Here is a 27,996-nt window from a genome sequence, read left to right as displayed (position 1 = left end):
GTCAGGGGAGTGGGTGGGACGGGACCCGCCCAAAACATCACCCATTCCTTCTCTCCAGAGATGCTGCCTGACCCGCGGATTTACTCCAACATTTTGTATCTACCTTCTGGGTGAGGTCACGTGGGGCGCGGGGCGGTGACGTCATCCTTTGTCCCTTATTTGGGAGTGAGGAAGTTGGCAACCCTTCTAATATGGGACAAAGTAATTTAGCCCAAAATACAGGATGTCCTGGCTACCAGTTTTCTTTCCTACATATTTGGTAATGTCCGTTTATCTCACTTTGTACAGAATGAAAAGTCTCTTCAGCCCCTGGTGCCTAAATAAGTATTGAAGCAAAGTCTTGAACATTGGTGACTAAAGAAGTTATAGACACACAACCAAGTTGCAAATATGAAATGTAATGTTTGTGCTATTGCTGGCTATCTATTAATTGAATTGGAAAGGAAGTAAATAATCATTAAAATTGTTGAAAATGAGTTCCCATCAAGTTAAATATGTTGTAAAGTTTTCTCGTATAATGTCTGTGTTTTATGTCACACTGTGAGTTGCCGGTACTGATTGGACTGTTCCCATTTCAGGTATAAAAATCCATTAATTATAAACCGAAACAAACGCATGAACTTTTAAAGTTTGTGTTTTCAATTACAGTAAATGTTAGAACTCACAAACTGTTTATGAGAACAGCAGAACTAAAAAAACAGCGATCTAGTACTACATCCGTTGTTCAAGATGTGGACTCTTATACATCGGTGAGACCAAACGCAGCCTGGGCGATCGTTTCGCTGAACACCTTCGCTCAGTCCTCCTGAACCAACCTGATCTCCCGGTTGCTAAACACTTTAACTCTCCTTCCCATTCCCACACTGACCTTTGTCCTCGGTCTCCTCCATTGTCAGAGTGAGGCTAAACACAAATTGGAGGAACAGCATCTCATATTTCACTTGGGCAACTTACAGCCCAGCGGTATGAATATTGATTTCTCTCACTTCCAGTAGCCCCGGCATTCCCACTCTCCATCCCTCCCCCACCCAAGTCGCACCAGCATCTCATTTTCACCCAACAAACACTAACAATGGCCCGCTTCCTTTATCAACGTTGCTTTTTTACATATCTTTCATTCATTGTTCCTTTTTTTCTCCACATCACCACCTATATCTCTCATTTGCCTTATCCCTAACCAGTCTGAAGAAGGGTCTCAACCCGAAACGTCACCCATCCCTTCTCTCCAGAGATGCTGCCTGTCCCGCTGAGTTACTCCAGCATTTTGTGGCTATCTATTTTATGTTGTAGGATTTTAGCCTGTATTAGCAATGTGTTTCTAGACAACTGACTTCAAGTTATCTCAAGCTGACAAATAAATGGAATGATTTAATGATGTAATTGCTGATAATGAGAGCTGGTCCACTTGGACATGTTGCCTTGTGGTATGCTGGCATTGACTTATCCCTGCATTCGAAATCTTTACAACCGGCGAGCTTTCATTAACAACTAATTTGGTTATTAGAAAGATCATTTCTATGAACCTATTTCCTCTGTGGTGTGATTTCTAAAACTAACTTCATTGCAACGGATTCTTACGATTGGTGTAGTTTTCAAGGAGAATACTGTCATGGCAAAAACTGAAACCATGAGTGGTAACAGATTTTATCCTTGCCTGAACAGGGCAGAATCTAAAATAAAATTAGGAAATAGTTCATCCCAGAATTAGGATATTACTTTTAGATTCTGGTGGAGAAAAAACAAAAGTTCCAATTCAGTAATATGATTGAATCCCTGCATACCTTTCCTTGTGTTATATTTTCTAAAGTGTCTACAACTGGATAGGATAGGACAGATTTGGGGGGATATGGACCAAGCGCAGGCAAGTGGGACTAGGGTAACCGGGACATTGTTGGCCGGTGTGGGCGAGATGGGCCTGTTTCCATGACTCTATAACCTCACAAGGGAAAACCAGTAAATATTGGTGCCGTTGGTAAAGCAGGAATGTGCAAGGAATGCGGTAAAGTCGATGATTGTACCTGATTTCATCAAATATAATCCCTCGTACATGAATTCTGGAATTTGCTGTATAATGTTGACAGCTAAATTGCCGATGAAGTCTGTGTGATATCTCTCCATATCTCATCTAACTCACCAAAACTACATGTCAATCTTTAACCCAGTTCATCCAAGATTTCCGCGTTAAAATTTGGAAATGGACATTTTTTTAATTCTAAGGAGCATCATGGGCAATCTTTCGTGCGAGATTAGCTGATCTAGTTTCAAATAATGTTGGACTTGTAGCCAGAGTAGACCTTGTGGGGAATATGAAGGTCTATTAAAATATGATTATGCCAGTTCCAATCACAGTTTCAATTTTGTGTTCGAACTTGCTGCACAGATATTTTGATAGCTTTTGAAACCATGCACAAAAATAATCAATAAACATAATCTTACAAATAAAAGCACAAACATGTTTGTGTCTCGTACATTCTGGGAGGTGATTTTGTTATGTAATTTTGGAAAAGAATAATTCTGTTTCTTACTAAATATCTTTTGTTTGAAAGCTATGAAATGTCACGTTCACACCCAGCAATAACGGTAATTATATATATGGGGCATCAATGCAGGGGACAGGAAAATTAGATTGAAGCTAAGGAGAAGATGCAAATGCTGGGTGATCGTTATGGGGTTTGTGTTTCAGAACCAACTGCAGCTGTTTCAGTAAATCACCTCCAGCAGAAGTGTACGGGATTGTGGTGTGTCCAATCTGCAGCTGCATTCACCAGCTTCGGCTACATCAGCAGCATCTCCAAACCCACAATCTCCACCACCGGGATGGGCAAGGGTCAGCAGATGCCTGGCTACCACCACGCTAACTCAATAGACAATAGACAATAGACAATAGGTGCAGGAGGAGGCCATTCAGCCCTTCGAGCCAGCACCGCCATTCAATGCGATCATGGCTGATCACTCTCAATCAGTACCCCGTTCCTGCCTTCTCCCCATACCCCCTCACTCCGCTATCCTTAAGACCTCTATCCAGCTCTCTCTTGAAAGCATCCAACAAACTGGTCTCCACTGCCTTCTGAGGCAGAGAATTCCACACCTTCACCACTCTCTGACTGAAAAAGTTCTTCCTCATCTCCGTTCTAAATGGCCTACCCCTTATTCTTAAACTGTGGCCCCTTGTTCTGGACTCCCCCAACATTGGGAACATGTTTCCTGCCTCTAATGTGTCCAATCCCCTAATTATCTTATATGTTTCAATAAGATCCCCCCTCATCCTTCTAAATTCCAGTGTATACAATAGGTGCAGGAGGAGGCCATTCGGCCCTTCGAGCCAGCACCGCCATTCAATGTGATCATGGCTGATCATTCTCAATAAGTACACCGTTCCTACCTTCTCCCCATACCCCCTGACTCCACTATCCTTAAGAGCTCTATCCAGCTCTCTCTTGAATGCATTCAGAGAATTGGCCTCCACTGCCTTCTGAGGCAAAGAATTCCACAGATTCACAACTCTCTGACTGAAAAGTACCGTCTGTTGTGATATTGCAGGGACTACTTTGTTGTATCACAAGGACTACTTTGTTGTATCACAAGGACTACTTTGTTTGCCTGTGTAGTAATGTCTATACAAGAGAATGAGGTGATTAGGTGGTCACTCTGGTTCCAGGTGGCCACGGAATAAACAGCCTGGGTTTACGCTCCAGCATTATAACCTTTTAAACACGTGGGCGCGCCTTCCTCAGAAGAACAAGTTGCCACCACCATCTCAAGAGAAATTATAGATGGGGAAGGCAGACACAAAATGCTGGAGCAACTCAGCGGGTCAGGCAGCATCTCTGGAGCGAAGGAATGGGTGACGTTTCGGGTCGAGACCACTCCCTGAGGAAACGACACCCATTCCTTCTCTCCAGAGATGCTGCCTGACCCACTGAGTTGCTCCAGCATTTTGTGTTTACCATCGATTTAAACCAGCATCTGCAGTTTTTTTTCCTACTTGTAGATGGGAAATGCATATTGGCCTTGCAGCGATTGGTTTCAGTGAATGATGGGGATCTCGTGAGGAGGCCGTGATGGATTATCTACTCAGCCTTGTCTTTACAATAGACAATAGACAATAGGTGCAGGAGGAGGCCATTCGAGCCAGCACCACAATTCAATGTGATCATGGCTGATCATTCTCAATCAGTACCCCATCCTGCCTTCTCCCCATACCCCCTTATTCCGCTATCCTTAAGAGCTCTATCGCAGTCAGAGAATCCCACCTTCTCCTGAATGTCGTGTAAGTCTAACACCATTCACATCAAGGTGGAGCAAGCCTGTGGCACTTCCAGCCAATGCTGATGTGGTGGTGATGAGACCCACTTAGACAAGTGTATTGCACTCTCCTTTTCCAACACGTTTGTTTGTTTGTTGCAGCTCCCGTCTATAGTTCTATATATTCCCAGCTCCTCCTGCAAACTTGAACAGAGACGATTCCTTGGCGGATTATAACACTAGCGTGATGAATACACTGGTTACAGGTTGCCGTATATTACATGCCAGTCGCAATCATGGGCACGGCATCACCAGATTTCACTCATGATAATGAGCAGCACGGTGGTGTAACGGTAGAACTACTGCCTCACAGCGCCGGAGTCCCCGGTTCGATCCTCATTCTGCATGTAGTTTGTACGTTCTCCCCGTGACCTGCGTGGGTTTTTGCCGAGATCTTTGGTTTCCTCCCATACTCCAAAGACGTACAGGTATGTAGGTTAATTGGCTGGGTAAATGTTTAAAAAAAATTCTCCCTAGTGGGTGTAGGATAGTGTTAATGTGCGGGGATCACTGGGCGGCACGGACTTGGAGGGCCGAAAAGGCCTGTTTCCGGCTGTATATATATGATATGATATGATATGAATGTATACATGATCAGTTCCCTGTAGGAGCAATTTGTAAACGATAAACAGAGCATTCTTTAATTTCTAAATTAATACCATTTTATTCTTAATTATTTCTACAAAATGAGAAAGTAGTTGCAGTACACAAATAGGTTTACAGTGGTGTCAACAATGGCACACACTTTAAAAAGAAAATTAAATTCCAATTTAAAAATTTAGATTATTATCGAAATACAGAATTATAAATGTATAAAAATGTAAGTTGATTTTTAAAAATAAACATTTTATTAAACATTGGTATATTATATTTCTGATTGATTAAAGGAACATGAAAATAAGAAATTGAACTTTTAATTCCTTGGCAAATTAATTTGAAAATCTATTAAAAGAAAACTATAAATTCCCACACAATGACAAAAATATACATTAAACTTTTTTGTAAAGAAATGCTGTTTAAGCAATCACATTTAAGGAGTCAATAAGTCAATAGTGGATTTTAGTGCTGAGATTCAGTGATTGTTCTTTCTTATCTACTTTCTTTTTGAGTAGAAGGTAACGTCATAAATTTACTACACAACAAACACTCACAAATTTAATACATTTACTACACAACAAACATCCACATCTACATTAGTGCAGACTAGTACCAGTCTGAAGAAGGGTCCCGACCTGAAACGTCACCATAGATGCAGCCTGACCCGCTGAGTTACTCCAACACTTTATCATATCATATCATCATATCATATATATACAGCCGGAAACAGGCCTTTTCGGCCCACCAAGTCCGTGCCGCCCAGCGATCCCCGTACATTAACACTATCCTACACCCCACTAGGGACAATTTTTACATTTACCCAGCCAATTAACCTACATACCTGTAAGTCTTTGGAGTGTGGGAGGAAACCGAAGATCTCGGAGAAAACCCACGCAGGTCACGGGGAGAACGTACAAACTCCTTACAGTGCAGCACCCGTAGTCAGGATCGAACCTGAGTCTCCGGCGCTGCATTCGTTGTAAAGCAGCAACTCTACCGCTGCGCTACCGTGCCGTTCTTTTTCTTTTGCATCTGCATTTACTTGCCGGTAGCAGGTATCGTTATTGGGTTAAAACAGGAGAGAATGTCTATTTTTAATTTTAAATCCCGCAGTCACGCCCATGGTGGAAATTCTGCTAGAGTTATTATCGCACTCCAGAGGGTTCATGTGTCAGACCCTGTGGTTGGCTGACAGCAATATCAATGAAGACCTTTCCTGATTCCCTTTGTAACATATAGAAATACATAATGTTACAGTTTGGAAACGGGATATTTGACCAAATTCATCCTTGTCAGAATTAATTCTCCACAAAACTCAACAATATTTCTTTTTGCTTCATTTAATTACAGGAAGTGGTTGCCACTCCCCAATGGCGGTGTGTGTTTTCCAGCCGACAACTACTTTGGTTAACCTGCAATCACATAGAGCCCAGACAAGTTAAGGTCACCATGCAGGAACGTAGTCAGTCTGAAGAAGGGTCTCGACCCAAAATATCACCCATTCCTTCTCTCCAGAGATGCTGACTGTCCCGCTGAGTTACTCCAGCATTTTGTGTCTATCTTCGGTTTAACCAGCATCAGCAGTTCCTTCCCACACAATGTAGTCAGCTAGTTGGGATTCAGGTAATTTCACTGTTTTTTTTAACATTATACCTTTACGTGAAATTAAATTCCTCCCTGCCATGGTGGGATATGAACTCATGGCAATGGATCAGTTGATCAAGAACTGAGTGCTGTTCTAGTAATTTAAGTACCACCCTACTGCATAACCACGTTTACTCTCCTTGTTGCTATTCCCTTCAGCCACTTATCTAATCTATCCTTAATGTCGTTTGTCATGGCCAGCTTCTCGTCTATCAATTAGCTCCCAAGCTACCACTGATAAATCAAGTTCTTTACCTTCAGTCTGAATAATCACACGAATTACTGGATGAGCAGATTTATTCCACAGTGGGGTTCTTCCCGTGAGGATCTCCATACACGATACTAGTGTCTGAAAAGATCTCAACTCAGGAGAGGGGAAGAACAACTTTTCCACGATTGTTTACATTTTATACAGAAAGGAAAAAGGGGTGTGACAGAAAAGAAATCAATGACCAATTACAATTCTAATACAATTCCCATGGTTACAGAGAAAACAACATTTCTTAATACAGGTCACATGCTCAGAAACCAAACCATTAATATAAGTCACATGCTTTCGGGGAAACGCATCAATTTACCTAGAGTGGATTCAAAACTTTTCCTACTTTCACACGCACCCATATAAGGAGTTGTTATTGAGAAAGAAACTTTCTTTATCTCTTATACACGAGCAATCTCGCAGCTGCACGACCTTGCTCTACTGTTTCAATACACAGGGCTCACACTATCAGACAAGGGAGTAAGGGAGTAATTTAAGAACAAGGAACCCCTACTCCTCTGTCTACTCCTTAACATTTATAAAGGGTCAAACACATTCCATTCCCAAGGATAACATTTCTGCCACAAGCAACCATCTTACTGCTTTCTACTGAAAAGAAGCATTCATTTTATATTAGCTAAAACAACAACAAAAGAAACTATCTTCACCCATCTATAACAAAATATCAATATCTCTAATTAACTATATCAGCTAATAGCACTTCTCACCACTTGCATATAGACCAGGTGAGCGATAAGCGTAATGACTCGAACAAATAATAACAGAGATCCTCCTCGACATTTGAACAGTTAGTCGTCTTTATTTTGAAGGTGCAATAAACATATTGGCATATCTCTTGTCATCGACTGGTTATTGACTTGCTAAGTAAAATTCCATATCTTTCCACAGTCTATGCGATCGATACGGATTGCCAGATATAACTTTGTGGTTTGTATTAATCTTGGCTAATAAATCTTTTGGAATCCTCTGGCTGACCCCCTGTCAGCACGTAGCCAACTGCCCGTACTCTAGCTCCGCCCAGCCCCTACGTAAGCATTGCATTAACTCTACAGTGTCCAAACTACAGCAGGATGCAAGGTAATGATATTAATAAGCAAAAATAACTAATAACTGAAAAATGGCTCCTACATCGTTTTGTTTAAACCACAGCACACGAAGTCGAACTTAGCATTTGAATAAGACAGTTTCTCTTTCTAGTATTTAATCTCTTACAGATGGCCCCTTATTTAGGGATCCCACAACTATTTTAATTAAATCATTTTTTCCTTCAGATATGAAAATATTTAACTAATATTTATATTTTCAGTACAGTAGGCTAGAACAGTTGAGTAAGAGTGTCGGGGGTTATGGGGAGAAGGCAGGAGAATGGGATTGAGAGGGAGAGATAGATCAGCCATGACTGAATGGCAGAGTAGACTTGATGGGCCGAATGGCCTAATTCTTCTCCTAGAACTTATGAACATGAATGTTGCCAGCACAAAATGAATCCAATGAGATTCAGTGGAGTAAATGACTGCTGAACAGCGATTACAGATGCAGACTCTCAGAAGCACCTTCCTCAGACACTTCCTGAACATTGTAGGCCAGGCAGCCCCGCAAGGTAAACCCTAAATAAAATGAAACTCGACTTCTCCTGGATTGTATCAAACATTTGGGTCCACGATGGACAGAAATCTTAGTTTCACTGCAATGGCCCTGAATAGAAATCTTGTTATTTTCAATCCATCCTTCCATGCACTGTAGCTTGCCATGAAGATCTTCCCATCTGTACGTCCCATTGCCACGTTCCTTAGGGCTGCTGTGGATAAACCGCTGAAAGCCAGTGCCGCATCCGAGGAAAACGTGAGGGTACGTAGGCTTCTTCCTAGTTGTGGAATCGTTGATTTTGTTCTTGTACAGATTGTTCATCGTGTCTAATGCTTCAATTAAACACTCGTCATCTTCTGCGGTCCTCTCAGCTTTGTCTTCTGGCCAGTAGAGTAACACTTGTATGAAATATGGGACAGGGGATTCATCAAAAGCGCACATTTCACACAGTCTGGAACTCAGCTCGCGAAGTTCAGCTTTGGAAACTTCGCCTGGGTAACTGGGTAAGCGATGGATAGCCAGTGCAATTTGTGCTAAAATATAATTTTCTAGACAATTTTTGCTATAATCTTCATGTCGATCGTAGCACAATTCTACGATTTTCTTTAAATTTTCAGATTCTAATGAAAAAATGTTTGTGAATCTCGCACCACTCAAGAGACAGATGTTTTTTTTAAATTTGGGGATCAGCGATTGCATTTCTCCTGGCCTCAGCAACTGGTCATTGGTTAATCTGAAGAAAGAGGAGAATTGCTTTTCAGTCTTGCTTAATTTCTCAAAATATTTCTCCTCAAGAGATCCCTCAGTTGGTTGGTCAGCCCTAAAGTAATCGATGTATTCATGAATTGATTCCAGTGCTTTCCAAATGTTATCATGTAACACCTTTATTTTTCCATGAAGACTTCCCCACGTGGTGTCCATTTCATCTGGGATCCATTCCGTCAGTAAATACCTCACCAGGTTCATGTAGCAGCCGTCCTTGTATTTAAAGACGTCCAGCTCAGACATAAAATTCACAACATAACACCCAACCTCGATCTCACCAAAGTAGCCAGCATTATTCCAGTCAGCCTCTAACGTGGATGCTTCTTGGGATTTCTCAAAAGCATCGATTGCCTTGAGTGCCATCACTATTGCCTTTGCAAATATGGATGGAGAACGCCAGTGATCAATTAGATGCTGCAGACTGAAGTCCGAAATAAGCCATTTGTGGTACACTTGGCCTTCAGTGTGTAAAATGTACGAATTGGACGGCTCCAATGACCTGGCCATTTTTATCCAGCTCTCCGCTTGTTTAAACTTTTTCTTTTGGCACAAGAACCTCACGAGTTGCTGAATCACAAAAGCATCCTTGGCAAAACATTCACAGGCTTTCTTCAGAAGATCTTCGGCGTCAGTTTCACTCTCGTCTCTTGATACATGTTCAATAAGGGAAGGAAAAGAGCGTTTCGATGTATCCGTGTGGTCCGTTCTTCGAACAAACAATTGCCTGATGAATTTCGCCACTTGTGTGGCAGCGTGGTGCTTGGAAAAAACATCTTCCTCAAGGAGGAGGGCGGCATCCTTACTTTGACGTTGTGACGACACCTGACTCAGTATTTCCTCTGCGACTTTACAGTGCACTATTCGGACGCTCCAGAATTCTGTCCCAGGTTCACACAGAAGGGAGAGCAGACCTCCCGCCGATCCCTTTAACAAGCTCTCAAAACTAACGCGCTGCGGACTTTCACCTTGAGCACCTCTATTTATGAATACCTCGCACTGAGGCACAGTTATGTATGACCCCCCGACGTAGTGATTTATTAACGCAATGCAACGAACCAACTCGAGAACATTGGATGCACAATCAACACTTTCCAACAGTTCCTTCACACATTTTGTAAGATATTCTGGATTATATTCTTTGGTCATTAGGGCAAATGTGAGAATTGTGTTTTCTGTGTACAGAACTTTGAGGTCATCCAGTTTTTTTCTGAACACTCCTTTCTCCCTCTCTGACAACTTGTAATGAACCTCCACAGTCACACGTCCTTTGCTCATTCCGCCTGGAGAGTTGGACTTCTTGCAGTGTAGCAGAATGAAATTTGGCTTTGGAGAATAACGAGCGACTGAGATTGTCAAATAGAGTTCCAATTCTTTAATATACTTGTCATTACAGTCTTCAACGAGTAGGAGGATTGAACCACCTGCGTTCTCCTGTAATTTCACGGCATGTCCACAGATAGATTTTGCCGGCTGCGTTATGTTGACAGTCGCACATCTAACTCTTTTCCTGAAGTCCCAGAGGATGTGACGAGCCAGCGTACTCCCTCCACTGCCAGGCAGGTGTTTTATAGACACAGTGGTTACCGGCTCTGACCTTGGTCCCTTCAACAACGAGTTCAGATGCTTCGCCACTTTATGATACGCATCTCTCTTTATGATTTCCCCACAGTAATTATTGTCAGCAAGCCAGAAATTCATCCAGCTGACGTTGCCACCTTTGTAAAAGTGTTTCTCCCTGGCTCGGACCTCTTCCTGCCATTCTTCATCCTTTGGGTCCATGTCGGGGCAGCTGGCGTCGTTTGAACTCAACACTTCAAGGAAAGGCAGAAGGTCTTCATACTTAGAATCGTCGTGAAGCAACAGCCTGTCAGTCGGCCAGGAAGACTGAACGATCTGAATCATATTGTCCAAATGGCTGATCCTTGTCCCTACTATAGTCAGGTCGTTGAGAGCCTCTCTGTTATTTGCCGTCTCCAAAACTCTTCTCCATTCATTACAACTCTCTCTGCCTTCCAAGATGCATTTTATATTTCTGCCGTTCGTCCCAGCATAGAATCCACGGAATGCCGCTGCTAGTGGCTCGTTGGCTTGGGACAGCAAGAGGAAAAGCACCTCAAACGAGCCGGGTGGAAGGAGCGCATTGCAGATTTGTGAGATGATATTCGCGAGATGTTTCCTTCTCCTTTCCATCCAGGTCTTTGCATCGTAAGGCTGCTGCTGGCCACTGCTGGTTTGCCCGTTGCAAAATATCCAGCTGGTTTGATGAAAGGAATCCTTCTTTATTTCGTCACTCAATAAGCCTCTTTCAGTGACGCAATCTTCCAAGAAATAAGATCTGGCTTTGGGATACAAATTGAATAAGCCTTGCACTCTGGAATTGGGGTCAAAATCTAAAACACAAAAAAACTTCATTCTTAACAAAAAGCCGAGATTATTTAAATCTTTCTCACAACTGTCAATGACGAGAATGTACTTTAATTCACCGTTCATGTGTTTCTTTATGCTTGTAAACAGTTGGGACAGTTTCTGGTACACACCATCTCTGGAGAGCTCTTCGTCACGTTCTGCCTTTTCCCTTTCTAAATCTCGATCACGTATAAACTCTGGCATTTTATGGACCTTACAACAAGCTGCCCCTTCTCTTGTGTAGCAGAATCGTCGGGGATTTTCCACCCAGTCGCCCAAGTTTGGAATCGTGACTGGGAAAAACGTGTCCTTTACAACTGACGATGACGGGACAATGTCGACTTCAATAACAAAGTGCTTCTCGTCACCACCATCAGAGACCTCAACAAATCTCGGTGGGCGGATGGAATGCTCAGCGTGGGAGTGATGCTTTTTGAAAAAGCATTTCTTGATATACTTGTCGCGTGCATTCACAAAAAGTTCTCGTTTGGGGACAGGAACACCCAGTATCTGGCCGTGTTTGTACTTTTCGCCATCCTCTACACCAAAGTGAATTGTCCCATTGGTTCTACAGTTCATGCAGGCTGCAGCAAACTTTATAACTTCCTTTGCAAATTTGACTTCCTGTTCATGATCGTTTCTCCGGGCAGCAATTTGGAAAGATTTAAATTCGTGGCATGGAATAATCAGGTTTTTGCTGCCTGATTCCACTGGAAGTACGTGTCCTTTCACATATTTAAATTCTGCATCTTCTTTGTCAAAAGGATGGGGGTTACACTGAGTGTTACCTGCTGGCTTCACCCCGGGGGAAACAGACCTTGTTCCACTCTCAATGAAAGGAGGGATATTTTCAGGAGCAGTCCCTAAAAGTAAAGGGTTTTCTGTATTAAATGTAAAATAAAATGATTAACGATTTACAAGAGAAAGATTGCATGTATCTGTTAACCGTAGAGCTAAATATCGGAAATATATTCATTATTTGAAAATTAACACAAAATTTAAATCAGTCCAACAATTCAAAACCTTTCTGCAGGAACCGATGGTCTGCCAATAATGATGTGCAAATTTACCTTCTCCACCCAATTTTCCTTTAGAAGCCAAATCCTTGTGCACTGGACATTTTCCCAAAACATTCAACTCAATGATCTTTTGGACTGTTGTTTGAAAGTGTCAGCTCATATCTGAGAACTTACTGAATGTCCGTCTCTCAAACAAATGGTGTTTCAGGAATGAATTAGAAATACATCATTAACAAAGAAGGGGGGTGAAAAGTAAGATTTTTGTAAAATCTCTAAACATTTACTGTATATGCAGGAATGGATTATATAATAATATTAAAATTAAACTACTTATAATATTTTATCCTTGTGGCCAAGTAAAGTGTGATGTTTGGTGGACCGTGTGGGGTGGGAGGACCCGTTGCTCCTCCCGTGCAGCAGGTGGCGCTGCACAGGAGATGTTTTGTACATAGTTATCTTTGTCTGTACACAGTGTGTTCAGTCAGATTGTGTGGTTGCAACCATATTTAGTTATCTTGCTGCCAGCATTGAGTTAATGTAATCAAGACTTCCGTTGGACCTTGAAGAGACTCTCAAGTTTCATACAGACATAGAACAAGAACACAAAACAAAGTCTATTGCTGTTGGATTCTTGTCACATTCTTAAAGGGTACCTGGGGATTTCAGTGTCATTTTTCACAGTAAATGCAATTAGGCTGCAAATTATCTTTTTTTTTAAAAATACCAGGAAACAAGAGATGCAATGTTTTTTTGTGAGAAATTAACAGAGAATGATGTGTCATTCAACCTGACAAATTATGAAGACATGCTTTATTCTTTTGCCAGCTACGCTTGGTGGTTTGTTACCTGTCTCCCATTCCCTCCCCTTCTGTCAGCTGCTGGGGTTCAACCATGATTGGAGGGTGGCTCCAGTACAATGCCCAATGCTTGAGGCTTGATGGCGAGCACACTTCTCCTGTTCATTGTCCACCGGTCAAAATCCATAGGTCCATTTAGCCACATGCAGCCATGGTCCGTAGCACAGATCCCAACCCCCAGCGACAATCCCAGCCAAACTCTGAGAATCCAAGGCAATGTTTATCCCCTGAGTAAAGCTTCTAAAATGAATACTTACCCATTTCCTGTTTTTCCAACAGATGCCTCGCAGGACATTTATAGATAAATGCTGGCAGGAGGAAACAAGCAGTAAAACGTTAGCACTTTTACATAATAACATGGAGTCACACAACATGGAAACACGTCCTTTGCCCAACACGTCCTTTGCCCTCCTAACCCCATTCTCCTGCCTTCTCCCCATTACCTCTGACACCCAAAATGTCCCTTCTAAGCTAGTCCCATTTACCTTTGTTTAGCCCATAATTCCTCTAAACATTTCCAATCCGTATACATGTCCAGATGTCTTTTAAAAAATGTTATTGGGAAATATACATCAGGAGGTGCAGATCCAGAGCCAGCAACATTATGGGGGACCCCTACCATCCCAGCAACGGACTGTTCCAGCTGCTACGGTCAGGCAAATGCCTCCGCTGTCATGCTGTGAAAACGGAGAGGATGAGACGGAGTTTCTCCCCACAGACCACCAGGACTGTTAACTCATATATTACCAGGGACTAATTGGGTGGCACGATGGTGCAGCGGTAGAGTTGCTGCCTTACAGCAGGAGACTCAGGTTCGATCCTGACTACGGGCGCTGTCTGTACGGAGTTTGTACGTTCACCCCGTGACCTGCGTGGGTTTTCTCCGAGATCGTCGGTTTCCTCCCACACTCCAAAGACATACAGGTATGTAGGTTAATTGACTGGGTAAATGTAAAAATTGTCCCTAGTGGGTGTAGGATAGTGTTAATGTGTGCGGACTCGGTGGGCCGAAGGGCCTGTTTCCGCGCTGTATCTCTAAATCTAAAAAAAAAATCTAAATCTAATTTACTGTATGACTTTATTTTTTGTGTTAAAAAAATTCTATTCTGTTTTGGAGTTTTAGCACAATCCGCAGGCATTGCCACTTTCATTTCACTGCACATCTTGTATGTGTATGTGACAAATAAACTTGACTTGACTTGAACCTGCCTCCACCACTTCCACTGGCAGCACATTCCATAGACTCACCATAAAAGAAACCTATCAAATCCTTACCTTCTCACCTTAAATTTATTGCATCAAGTTCTTGATTCCCTTCCAGGGAAAAAGACTGTGCATTCACCCTTAAGGCCAAGTCATTGGGGATTTTTAAAGTGGAAATTGATAGATTCTTGATGAGTAAGGGCATTAAAGATTGTGGGGAGAAGGCAGGAGACTGGTGTTGAGAGGGAGAAATAGATCAACCATGATCGAATGGCAGAGTAGACTTTATGGGCCAAATGGCCTAATTCCATCCTACATCTTATGGCCTCTTCCCCATATCATTTTATTACACCTGTAAAATATTCTAGAACATAGATATTTCAGTGGTGCTAGGGGATTTTTTTTGGTGTACAAATGAGAGGGTGGACAAGGCTAAATTTGATAGCACCCTTCAGTCCAGATCTAGAAATACCAGCCAAAGTTACACTCTCACATCCACTGCATGAACTCACACCCTTCTAACTCCAAAGCCACCAATTTAAAGCTAATGGTTGTTTAGGGTTTCGTTAAGCAGCTGCTTTCACTGGATAAATTATTGAACAATATATCAGAGGGCAGAAATATTCGGGCCGGACACCTGTGACTCCATACACACGTCTTGTTCCATAAGCTCTCCACCCTCTGCGTGAAAAAAGTGACCTCAGATTCCTATTAAATGGAGAAGCCAAACAGCCTGCTTCCTTTATCATCGTTACATTTTTGCATATCTTTCATTCATTGTCCTTTATCTCTCTCCACATCACCATCTCATTTCCCTTATCCCTAACCAGTCTGAAGAAGGGTCTCGACCCGAAACATCACCCATCCCTTCTCCTTAGAGTTGTTGCCTGTCCCGCTGAGTTTCTCCAGCTTTTTGTGTCTACCTTCAATGTAAAACACTGGCAGTTTTTAACCAACTTTCAATGATTGATCCAACACTTAACATTATTTTACAGAAAGTTTCAATAATAATCTACTGTCTGACGATATTAATTTTCTGACTTTGTTACCTTTTGTGATGGGCTTTTAGCAGCACTCCCGGCTTCTGCTGAAGATTTCGATGAAAGAAAACTGAAACTAAAATCTAAATTCTAAGATGTGAAAAAATGTAAAAGGATAATTAAATGGGTGGAGTTACACCAGACACGTAGGAAGTAAGATAGCACAAGATAGCTGGAGTAACTCAGCGGGCCAGAGATCACCTCTGGAAATAAGGAATGTGACTTTTCGGGTCTGACTACAGAAACAGACGAACTGTGAAGCCACTTAGACCCTCTTCAAATTTGTCATCTTGTAAAAAAATAAACTGTTTGCAAGAAGATTAATTTCCTTCTTTCCATCTCCAGTCTTCTCCCCGACAGGTAGCTCCCATCAACCCCTCTCAGCACGGACCGCAACTTCACCTCCCCTCCCTCAGTTACACATAGGGTTGCCAACTATCTCACTCCCAAATAAGGGACAAGGTGACGTCACCGCCCCACGTGACCTCACCCAGCCAGCGGCCACGTGCTCCCGCTCCACCAATGGCGGCTGCCCGGGCAGGGAGGCTGGTTGCTAGGCAACCTCCGTTAGGCGGCGCCCGGGCCTCCGGATCTACAATGTCCGGACCTATACTGTCCGGAAGGTAGACACAGATTTTAACCAGCATCTGCAGTTTCCTACTACACTGTCCAAACCTACAGCGCCCCCTGGGCCTACAGCATCCGGGTCTATAGCACCCCCCGGGTCTAATACAAGACAAGTGCAGTCCCGTATGGGACAAACCAATTTAGCCCAAAATACAGGACGTCCCGGCTAATACGGGACAGTTGGCAACCCTAGTTACAGACTATCCATTGCTCCCTCGTTTCTTATTCATTGATCCCCTGTACATCTCTGCTCCCACCTGCTGCCCAGTTTCTGCGTTGACTGAAGTTCAAACAAAACTCCCAGACGCGAGGTCTGGCTTTCCATGTCACTAGTAGCCACACGCACACCCAGCATTGCATCCTGCTTAAGCACTTCATTCTATTTCATCAAGTCTTCCCAAGAGTAAAAACTTAAATCAAAACCCTGCTGATTTTCACTGAGTGAGAGAAACTTAGTTCAAAAATGTTAAAGCATTTGCAGACCGAGGGTGAGACATTGTCAGCTGTTAATCAACCTTTGCTGATTGCGCCAATGTGGTCCAAAAATTTATTGTCCAGAAATTTCAATGAACAATGCTCTTATCTGACACTATTATTTTGCTAATTTCGGTACCTTTAGAGATGGAGATTAAGCGCCGGAGCCAACTTCAGGTAGAAGTTTAGTGTCTAGAAATTAAACTGAAACTAACAGGAGTATCGACAACAAAAATCAGGCCATTAATGGGCGGAGATACACAACAATCCGAGGAATTCATTTTCTCCACATCAGGGACATGTTGTCTGTAGCACTGAGTTTAGGAATGTGGGTTGATCTTATGCAAGATCATGTCAAGGCATGACAGGTAAGATGTCAAAATTGTTTTAATTAGTTTCTGGGGTAATCTGAAAGGAAGGCATAGAAGCGAGACCCAAAGGACATTGGTAACTTCTGCCCATTGACTCAAAGGTGCATTTAATACTACAAATTAAATTGAAAATGTGTTCCGACACTGTTAACGTTCCAATTTTAGTTCCTCAAGAGATGGAGAATGAGCACAAGACTCCACTGCCGTGTAGGAAGATAACTGCAGATGCTGATACAAATCGAAGGTATCACAAAATGCTGGAGTAACTCAGCAGGTCAGGCAGCATTTGGGAGAGAAGGAATGGGCGACGTTTCGGGTCGAGACCCTTCTTCAGTCTGACCTGCTGAGTTACTCCAGCATTTGGTGAAGACTCCACTGCCGATGCAGCTTCTGCCCAGAGAGAATTGAAAGTGGAACATATTCAGGGATATGAAAATGCCTTTACATCATTACCAGGCAGAGTTTCAACGACAGTCTCCATCGTTCTACAGATCATTAACATCAAGATCAGGGCTGGCAGTCAGCATGGCGAAGGTTCACAAATATCCAAGATAGTTCATCCATCTTGCAGGCGTCAAATGGGCAAAGTTTCACATTGAGATGTTATTAATTGTAGTAAATGACCTTCCCCATTGGAGAAACAACTGTAAATTCCACAAGATTTACAGTTCCTTACATTCAGAGCTTGTCAGAGGTTATGGGGAGAAGGCAGGAGAATGGGGTTAGGAGGGAGAGATAGATCAGCCATGATTGAATGGCGGAGTAGGCTCGATGGGTCGAATGGCCTGATTCTGCTCCCATCACTTATGATCTTATGAAGACTGCTATTGAAGAGATCAGATTTCAGAGAAAATCTACAATGTGCATCTTTCTATAACAGTGAAAAAACTAGCGTAAATCAGTAATAAAAAGTTATAAGTTACAAGTTATACACATCAAACTACTAGATCACTGTGCAATGAAGACTAGGAGCAGACAAGGTCTGTTGGCAGAGGCACAACCACTTAGTGATGACTTGGTTACTGTAACTCCCATTGAAGCAACCACCAGACATTGAAATTGTTGGATTGTTGCTGGGGTCAGTGGACTATACAGCTAGGGTTGCCAACTGTCCCGTATTAGCCGGGACATCCCGTATTTTTGGGCTAAATTGTTTTGTCCCCGTACGTGACCACCCTTGTCCAGTATTAGGCCCGGGGGGGGGGGGGGGGGTGGGGTGGGGGCGCTGTAGGCCCGGATGCTGTTGGCCCCGACACTGCAGGTAGGCCCCGACACTGCAGGTAGGCCCCGACACTGCAGGTAGGCCCCGACACTGCAGGTAGGCCCCGACACTGCAAGTCCTGACAGTTTAGGTCCAGACACTCTAGGTTTCCGACATTTTAGCTCCGGACAGTCGAGGTACAGAGGCCCGGGCGCCGCCTAACGGAGGTTGGGTAGCAACACGCTCCCGGTCCGGGCAGCCTCCACTGGTGGAGCGGGAGCACGAGGCCGCTGGCTGGGCGAGGTCACGTGGAGCGCGGGGCGGTGACGTCACCTTGTCCCGTATTTGCGAGTGAGGAAGTTGGCAACCCTATCCACAGACACCCCAGCCTGATCACGTCAGTCCATTTATTTCCTTTAATGCACAATATCTGGTATCCTCACCTGGCCAGAATGTGGCAAATTCAGTCTTAAATGTAAATTTGTTTGTGTGCGCACACGTGTCCTTCAGTTCTTGCAGGCCGAGTTCAGGCCAAAACGTTGGACATTTGGCTATTTCAATGGCACTAAACGCAGACTTGCCGTCCTACTTAGAAGGCCAAAACCAGCAGAGCGATGTTATTGGCATGGAACCTAATCTTACCCTGGGGAAAGCACTCTGCAGATCCTGCATCAGCTGAGATGCAAGGCTAACATTTTTTCTTACTTGTATAGGAAAGAACTACAGATGCTAGTTTAAATCGAAAGTAGACCCAAAATGCTGGAGTAACTCAGGTAGGCAGCATCTCTGGAGAGAAGGAATGGGTGACGTTTTGGGTCGAGACCCTTCTTCAGACTGATGCTCTCTCCACAGACGCTGCCTGACCCGTGTTTTTTTTTTACTTGTTGTTTTATTTGTTTCCGGTTGGTGTCCATTAACTATTTTTAAATCACTTGAATCAATGCTGAGACTTTAAAAAAATATCTCTGAATGGCAAACATTTCAGCATTTATCCCTTTGCTGGTTGCAGGGCTTTGCCAGCTGATAAACCGTTGAACTCTGAATGCATTCAAGAGAGAGCTAGATAGAGCTCTTAAGGATAGTGGAGTCAGGGGGTATGGGGAGAGTGGCAGGAACGGGGTACTGATTGAGAATGATCAGCCATGATCACATTGAATGGCGGTGCTGACTCGAAGGGCCAAATGGCCTCCTCCTGCACCTATTGTCTATTGATGTAGGAAGGAAATGCAGATGCTGGTTTAAACTGTAGACATAGAAAAACTGGAGTAACTCAGCGGGACAGGCGACATCTCTGGAGAGAAGGTATGGGTGACGTTTCGGGTCGAGAGCTGATAAACGTTTGGGATGGTTTCAGAGGAAGGTCCCTCTGCTCCACTGGATGTCCTGCAGTGCTGGCACCACTGCTGGCACCACTGCTGGCACCACTGCTGGCACCACTGCTGGCACCACTGCTGGCACCACTGCTGGATGCTGCGATGATTTTGGCCAACAAGGCTAGTTTTCAGAAGGCCAAGTGCAGCTCTGGAGATTGATTGGGGCCACAGGGCTGAGGATTGGGCCGGTTATTGTGGTGGGTGTTTCTTGTGCATCTCCAAAAACTTCACTTAACACTCAGTCACCATTAACTTTCAAAGGAAAGAGTACTCCAGAGGTAAAAAAAATTGTCCTCAATGTCATTCGAGTTGTCAGACTCTGATTTTAAGATGTGAAAACAAGGAACTGCAGATGCTGACTTACAAAAAAAGACAAAGCGCTGGAGTAACTCAGCAGCTCAGTGACATCAACTATTTATGTCTTTCAGAGATATTGCCTGACCTGCTGAGTTACTCCAAAACGTTGTCGTTTTCTGATTTTAAGATTATGGTTAGTACCCAAATCCAATTGGTCTTAGCATCATGTTAGGCAGGGACAAGTGTGGGGCTGGTGGGCCTGTTCCTGTGCTATACTGTTCTAAATGCACTGTAGTCCTGAGCAAATAAATGTCCATGGGACTTCAAGGGGGTACCATCAGCTCAAAAATTCTTGAAATGAACTCCATTGGTGAGCTCTTAGCTTTAAACAATTGGCCATATGCACTTCAGTTAAATGGGTGCCAAAACGTACAGAACACAAATGAAGAATATAGTCCAATATTTTATTGCATTAACCCAGAGCAACAGATTTTTAAAAAAATTACTTTCCCAGTATTTTAAAGCATGATTTACCATTGGAACTGTGCAAGTCTAAGACAATTCATAAATAATTCAGAAATCCAGTAAAAAAGTTAATTCTCAAAGTTCTTGCTTATTTCGTGGACACATCCAAAATGATTAATGTTTTCACAATCCATATCCAAACATGTATAGGTTACATATCTTTTCACAGGATCAGATTTGTACTTTATCACTGAACTCACACGATTACGGAAATAGAATTGCTGCATCTCCCTTTCACAGCAACCAATAGAATTTTTATAAACATTGCATATTATCGGTAAACTTCACACAACAAATTCATGAGCTCACTACACACCTCATTGCTCAGTCTCTCCAGAAGGGTTTAACTGCTGGTTACCACATCTCTGTGGTTGAGCAATTCATGAGTTGGGAGTTTCAGTTGTTAACAGGCCACAGAGTTCTCCTACAGTTGTAGCTTCGGCTGTTCACAGTTTTTCCTGAACAGACCCATCACAGCCACATAAAGGCACTGTTGTCAAATTATACGAGGACATGTCAACTAGAATCAAGCATTACTTACTGTAAACACCCATCATCCAAACAGATGGCATATTGTTACATCAATGGACCGCTCCCAATCTTCTACAAACTCTGCGGACTTGGTACATCCAATAAAAGCACGTTCACTTGCCATGTGTAACAGAAACCTTTTGAATAGTAACTGCAAGCTTTAATTGAGGGAAATTATGCATCCATTGTTTTACGTGATCAGTACATGCTGCTGTAATTCTATTACATTGGGCCAGGACCAATAATTGTTGTTAGCTTCCAGCTCATTTATGTTCGGAATGTTTCATCTCCAAGACAGATGTAGGATTATAGAGTCACACAGCATAGAAACAGGCCCTTCAGCCCAGTTTCCCATGCCAACCAACATGCCCCATCTTCACCAGTCCCATCTGCCCACATTTGACCACATCCCTCTAAACCCAACCTATCATTGTCCATGTAGACCCACAATGCTGGAGTAACTCAGCGGGCCAGGCAGCATCTCGGGGTGAAGTGACGTGAATGGCTGACGTTTCGGGTCTAGACCCTTCTTCAGACTGATGTCAGGGGAGGGGGCGGGATAAAGATAGGATGTAGTCGGAGACAGGATGACTAGTGGGAGAACTGGGAAGGGAGAGGGGATAGAGAGGGAAAGCAGGGACTATCTGAAGTTAGAGATCAATGTTCATACCACTGGGATGTAAACTACCCAAGTGAAATATTTCCTCCAATTTGCGCTGGGCCTCACTCTGACAATGGAGGAGGCCCAGGACAGAAAGGTCAGATTGGGAATGGGAGGGGGGGAATTGAAGTGCTGAGCCACCGGGAGATCAGGTTGGTTAAGGCGGACTGAGTGGAGGTGTTCAGTGAAACGATCGCCGAGCCTGCGCTTGGTCTCGCCGATGTAGAGAAGTTGACACCTGGAACAGCAGATACAGTAGATGGGGTTGGAGGAGGTGCAAGTGAACCTCTGCCTCACCTGAAAAGACTTTGGGTCCTTGGATGGAGTCGAGAGGGGAGGTAAAGGGACAGGTGTTGCATCTGCTGCGGTTGCAGGGGAAAGTACCTGGGGAGGGGGTGGTTTGGGTGGGAAGGGACGAGTGGACCAGGGAGTTTCGGAGGGAATGGTCTCTGCGGAAAGCAGAAAGGGATGGAGATGGAACGACGTGGCCAGTAGTGGGATCCCGTTGGAGGTGGCGGAAATGTTGGAGGATTATATGTTGCATGCGACGGCTGATGGGGTGGAAGGTGAGGACCAGGGGGACTCTGTTCTTGTTACGAATAGGGGGAGGGGGAGCAAGAGCGGAGCTGCGGGATAGCGAAAGCCTCATCTATAATGGAAGAGGGGAACCCTCGTTTCCTAAAGAATGAAGCCCTTGTATGGAACACCTCATCCTGGGCACAGACGGAGGAATTGGGAGTAGGGGATAGAGTTTTTACAGGAAACAGGGTAGGAAGAAGTGTAGTCAAGATAGCTATGGAGTCAGTAGGTTTGTGGTAGATGTCGGTCACTGGTCTGTCTCCTGTGATGGAGACGGTGAGATCCAGAAACGGGAGGGAGATGTTGGAGATGGTCCAAGTAAATTTAAGAGCAGGATGGAAATTAGTGGTGAAATTGATGAAGTCAGTGAGTTCTGCATGGGTGCAGGAGGTAGCACCAATGCAGTCGGCAATGTAGCGGAGGTAGAGTTCGGGGATACGGCCAGTGTACGCCTGGACCAGGGATTGTTCGATGTACCCTACAAAGAGGCAGGCATAGCTAGAGCCCATGTGAGTGCCCCTAGCTAGGGCCCGTGCAAATGCCCGTAGCTACACCTTGGGTTTGGAGGGTACATGTCCATTAACAACAGTTTTCACCATGTAAAATGTCAAGAGGCACTTTATAGAATCATTGCCAAAGATACGTTAACATAAACACAAGACAGTATTAAGAATGATAACCAAAAACACGAGTCTGTAAAATGAGGAATGAAGAATAGACGTGGTGAAGAAAGAATTAAAATAGAAGATGCTCAAAAGTTCAGAACAGGAAGAGCGTGGTTGTGTTGGAGAACTGGAGAGGATTGCAGAGAGTGAGGCCCTGGCAAAATGTGAAAAGAGTGAGAATGTTACAAGCAACTTGAGTGAACACTTCAGTAAGTAGGAGAAGCCAATTGTGTGGGTGCTGTGACCGTGATGTGGGCCAGCTGAACAGGAACGGAGGGTCCGTTGGGAGGTTGGTTTGGCCAACCATGTATAGGGCTGCAGATGTATAGAGTCTGAGAATGAAGGGGAAGGATAGATCACAATACCCAGCACATGATTATCAATTTAATAAAAAGTTGATTCAGTGAATGACTGGGCCAGAGGGCTTCTGAATGGAAGAATTCCAGAATCAATGCAATGGATTTGGAGGTGGGAGCTCAGGACTAGAGTAAGAGTGCTGAACTACTTTCTACCTCTTTGATGACCCTCAGATATCCTTGATCAGACGTTGCTGGCTTTACCTTGCACTAAATGTTATTCCCTTATCATCCATCTATACGCTGTAAATGGACCGATTGTAATCATGTATTGTCTTTCTGCTGACTGGTTAGCAGTCAACAAAAGCTTTTCACTGCACCCGTGACAATAAACTAAACTGGACTAAAACTAAACTAAGGGGTTTGGAGGAGAGGCTGCAGTTGGAGACCAACAACTCACAGAGGGATGGTGACATCAGCTTTAAGGAAGACAACTGTATCGAAGAGAGTGGACCATTACCAATATCAGCTGTCTCCGAGGCCAGGCAGAAAGGTCGGTGTACCGCAGGTTAGTGGGAATAGGATGAAAGGACCTGGAGGCTAATGCACGAGGACATGGCAGATATCCCTTGGTGAAAACCTGCCCAGTGAGCTCAGGGACGGAGTCAAGCAGCCGTCCAGATGGTCTCAATCTGATTGGCAACATGTCCATGAGTTCCCCAAACCAGAGTGGACAGGATATTATTGGGAAAGGAAGTGACTACCAGTCAAAGTATTGCAATATTGAGCAGGAAAGCTGATAACTGGCAGCTAAAAACAGTCTGGTACAAATGGAGAAATACTCTACGAGTAGCGTGTTGCCCCTACAGTAAGGGTCAGCATGTTGGAAAGCAAGAGTGCACATTAACAACTTGCTGGAGATCAAATCGTGGAAGTAAAGTAAAAGATGCAGTTTCAATTAATTTTACATTTTAAGGCAGAATGTCTTTATCCGACATGAACTACTTGCTTAGCATGTAAGGATTAGTGTGTACGTTTAGGGTAGTGACGGTGCCAGGGTCAGACTGCAGCTTACATCCAGATGCATGTGATTGAACAGGTCACTGGGCATTTGCCATCCACACAGGGCAAGAGTGGACCCTTCAATCTCAGGACCCTCAGAAGGCAGTGGAGGCCAATTCTCTGAATGCATTCAAGAGAGAGCTAGATAGAGCTCTTAAGGATAGCAGAGTCCGGGGATATGGGGAGAAGGCAGGAACGGGGTACTGATTGAGAATGATCAGCCATGATCACATTGAATGGCGGTGCTGGCTCGAAGGGCCGAATGGCCTCCTCCTGCACTTATTGTCTACTGTCACATCATGGCTGTTCACATCCAAGGTCCATAAACCAGAAACATGATGAAAGACGTTGTGTCAGAATTGCAATTCTCAATAATGCAAGTGTGTTTGAACAGGGGAAACGATGTTGGCGAAGGCAATGTGACTAGGGTTTCCACTGAGGGACAGAGGGAGAAATGGGTTGTGCAAGTGCACTTTGAATGCTTAAATCACTATTCTACTGACCTCAGAATGGAAATCATTAGTTACCAGCAATTCAGATTCGTGCCATGTATAACAAAATTAATCATATCCATGGAACTGCTTCATAAGAACCATTAAAGCTAAAGACAGATTAAATCATATAGTGCAATTGCCAAGCTAAAATGGAACCAAGCGCGATCGCATTACACATGCTCTTAGAGTGAAGGCAATGCTCATTATTTTCACATTATCTTTCACAACTAACAAACCAACAGAATATTAACACTTGGCAGAAACATTTCACGCAGCAAACAAATAAATTCAAAACCAAGCATAAAAGGCGTACTCTAAAATCAGCTCTGAACATACATGGATCATTTTAAAGACAAATCTATCACTCACCAGATATAAAGATAACCCCCCCAATAAATAAATAAATTACTCCTTTTAATTATCGGCACAATAAAAAAAACTATGCAGATAATTAAAACATAGACTGCACTGTGTTGTGAATAACGATTTCTCACTGTAAGTCCCAAACACAGAGCGTTTACTACAAGGACAGCTACCACTGGGAAGAGCAGTGGGATTTATGTTCCCTGTGAGGCGGTGATCAAGGCCCTTCTGTCAGAGGCTATTCGAGCAGAGATCAGAGCTAGATAGAGCTCTTAAGGATAGCGGAGTCAGGGGGTATGGGGAGAAGGCAGGAACGGGGTACTGATTGAGAATAATCAGCCATGATCACATTGAATGGCGGTGCTGGCTCGAAGGGCCGAATGGCCTCCTCCTGCACCTATTGTCTGTTGTAGCACAAGAGACAATTGTACACAAAGGACAGCAGACGATTGCTTTGAGTTTGCACTGCACTGTCCTGATCAACACAAGGCCTGGATTTTGTGCTGTCTCAGATCGGAAACCCTGCACGGGAAGTTGGGGAGGGACACAAAGGGGGGAGGTGAAACGATTTAGGATCTCAGGTTTTATCTTAAAAAAAGAGTAGTTAATGTGTTTAACACGAGAAGGGTAAGTAATGCCAGTGGAGCCAATCACCTGCCATCCACGTGCATTACTATGCTGGCATGTGTAAGCCACCCCCTGCTCTAACAGGCAGAGGCTGGATACACAGGCAGCCCAGCCTTTGGTACATGTTGCCCCAATTTAAACAGGCAGGTGGATGGCTTTGGCTGCATGGATAATGGTGTGAAAAACGCTAACTCAACTAGAGTGTAAACCGAGGGAATAATGAGCACCTGTATTTGGACTTAAAGATGGAAAAGAATTACAAACAGTGCAGAGATATAAAGCTATAAATTTGAGACTTTAAATAAGGACAGTGCCCTGGTACAAACCTCTACTCAGGGAGGGTCTGAAAGCACAGCTTTCAACGGGCTCGTTGTTTTGTCTGGATAACCAATCTCCTGCTGATTTAAACATTCATTGTCCAGTTTATGGGAAATGATCAATGGACCGAGTAATGTTGTGGATCACTGTACTGTGCTGATCTGCCCTATAGATTCAGGTAAATTGATCCACAGGGGGTGTAGCACCTGCTCTAATCCCTGGAGCAGCCGGAACCAAGAAAACCAGCTGTCAACTGCAAACACATTTATATACTTCAGGATTATAACTTGGTTGATATCCTCCTTCTTCACCGAAACAATAAAACACGTAACAGCCCAGAACTGGTGGCATTTGTCACCAGGACTTTTGTTTTACTTTATAAAAAAAAAAATGTTCTTCCTGTGAGGAAAATATTTACTTGTATTAAAGATGTAGAGGCAGTCACGTCAACTGGATAACTACATTCACGTCCTGCCTCAGATTATCCTGCAGATTGCACACAGCTTTAATAGGCACTTTGAGGTTTGGCTTAGCGACATCTTTATTTTGCAAGTGTCAGTCCACCAAATGTAGTCTCATCAAACTTGCCGCGTGACCCTTTAAAGGCCCCTTGGCTGGAATGCATTTAGAAATTGAACCATCTCCCTCTCAACCTTCCATCCCTTGGTTTATTGGAAGTGGTCAGTCACACACAGTGGTAGCTGTCTCGGTTCTGCTGCTTCCTGGTAGTAGTACGGATGAAACACTCTCTCCTGGCCACAGATCCGCATTGCCAGATACGTGTGGAGTAACAGGTGGGGGAAACGGAGAGTGAAATAGCAGACAAATTCATCCGGGACTGAGCCCAGAGTCTCTCGCACGTCCTCGGGCAATTCTCTATAATGGTGTTTCTGAAAATACAACAGGAAAAGCAAGACTTAGTACCCAGGAAAACATTTCCCTCACCCGGGACAGTCATAGAGTCGTAGAGTGATACCGTGTGGAAAAAGGCCCTTCGGCCCAACATGTCCCAGCTACACTAGTCCCACCTGCCCACGTTTGGTCCATATCCCTCCAAACCTGTCCTATCCATTTACCTATCTAACGGTTTCTTAAATGTTGGGATAGTCCCAGCCTCAACTACCTCCTCTAGCAGCTCGTTCCATACACCCGCCACCCTTTGTGTGAAACATTTACCCCTCAGACTCCTATTATGTCCTGGCATGTTTGTTTCCCAAACCTCAAACAGATATCTCAGCCTCAACACCATTAACAACAAAACCCATCCCCTCCCATCCCACTGAAATTGCCCACAGCAGTTTCTGTCTGTGTGGTGAATGGGGAACAGTGGGCAGGGGAGGAGGGGAACACTTTAACGACAAACGCACATCACTGAACCACTAGAATAAAAATGATTAAGTTCCATTAAATTCAGCTGGTCACAGAATATTTCATGCATTTTGCTCCAGGTCGTTGTTCCCTTATTCCCGTGCAGAGGACGGTCTGAGATCTGCTTCTCAAAGTCACTTTACAACTGGGCAGCCTTGAGGAGGTAGACATGCCGAGATACAACTTCACAGGAGTGCTGCTCTCTCTGTCCCTGCCCCAAGGAACCAGCTGACAGATGAAGTAGTAGCGGCAGTTACAAAAACAACATGCAAAAGATATTTGGACAGGTACACAGATAGGAATGGTTCGGAGGGATGTGGCCAGGCTCTGGTTAATGGGACTAGCCTGGCTGGGGCATCTTGGCCAGCCGTGACTAGTTGGGCTGAAGGATCTGTGTCTACGCTGGATGATTCCATAACTCTAATACATGCCCTTACTTCACCCGCACGTAAACATAAGTA

General features: G+C 43.9%; 3 protein-coding genes across 3 annotated transcripts in view; 1 reads left to right on the top strand and 2 right to left on the bottom strand.

Moving 5' to 3' along the window:
• Positions 1-2,399, top strand: part of LOC144594970 (sodium-coupled monocarboxylate transporter 1-like) — a 32,060-nt gene extending 29,661 nt beyond the window's left edge. The window contains exon 18 of the mRNA XM_078401916.1: positions 289-2,399. Within this exon, the coding sequence (XP_078258042.1) occupies positions 289-324 (36 nt within the window). The 3' untranslated portion in view covers positions 325-2,399. The remainder of the gene's footprint in view (positions 1-288) is intronic.
• Positions 2,400-7,267: 4,868 nt separating this feature from the next.
• Positions 7,268-16,655, bottom strand: samd9l (sterile alpha motif domain containing 9 like). Its single transcript, XM_078401600.1, has 3 exons — positions 16,588-16,655; positions 13,494-13,660; positions 7,268-12,447 (listed from the first exon to the last, which is right to left on the bottom strand). Exons 1-3 carry the CDS (start codon positions 16,653-16,655, stop codon positions 8,354-8,356), a joined length of 4,329 nt encoding a protein of 1,442 aa, XP_078257726.1. The 3' UTR covers positions 7,268-8,353.
• A 3,854-nt stretch (positions 16,656-20,509) lies between these two features.
• The window catches only part of LOC144594652 (serine/threonine-protein kinase/endoribonuclease IRE1-like), a 66,867-nt gene continuing 59,380 nt past the window's right edge, over positions 20,510-27,996 (bottom strand). Inside the window, exon 22 of the mRNA XM_078401449.1 lies at positions 20,510-27,057. Within this exon, the coding sequence (XP_078257575.1) occupies positions 26,836-27,057 (222 nt within the window). The 3' untranslated portion in view covers positions 20,510-26,835. The remainder of the gene's footprint in view (positions 27,058-27,996) is intronic.

Source organism: Rhinoraja longicauda, chromosome 6 (assembly GCF_053455715.1).
Source record: "Rhinoraja longicauda isolate Sanriku21f chromosome 6, sRhiLon1.1, whole genome shotgun sequence".
Classification (NCBI taxonomy): Eukaryota; Metazoa; Chordata; class Chondrichthyes; order Rajiformes; family Arhynchobatidae; genus Rhinoraja; species Rhinoraja longicauda.
This window is presented reverse-complemented; position numbering and strand designations above follow the sequence as displayed.

What these genes read in the sequence shown, in the direction of transcription:
- samd9l (XM_078401600.1), bottom strand. Translation starts at nt 16,655, where the DNA reads ATGGAAAGCCAGACCTCGCGTCTGGGAGTTTTGTTTGAACTTCAGTCA. An exon ending in ACGCAGAAACTGGGCAGCAG is followed by an intron (nt 13,661 to 16,587) that starts GTGGGAGCAGAG and finishes TTGGATTCTCAG; the next exon opens with AGTTTGGCTGGGATTGTCGC. An exon ending in GGAGCCACCCTCCAATCATG is followed by an intron (nt 12,448 to 13,493) that starts GTTGAACCCCAG and finishes CTTTACTTTTAG; the next exon opens with GGACTGCTCCTGAAAATATC.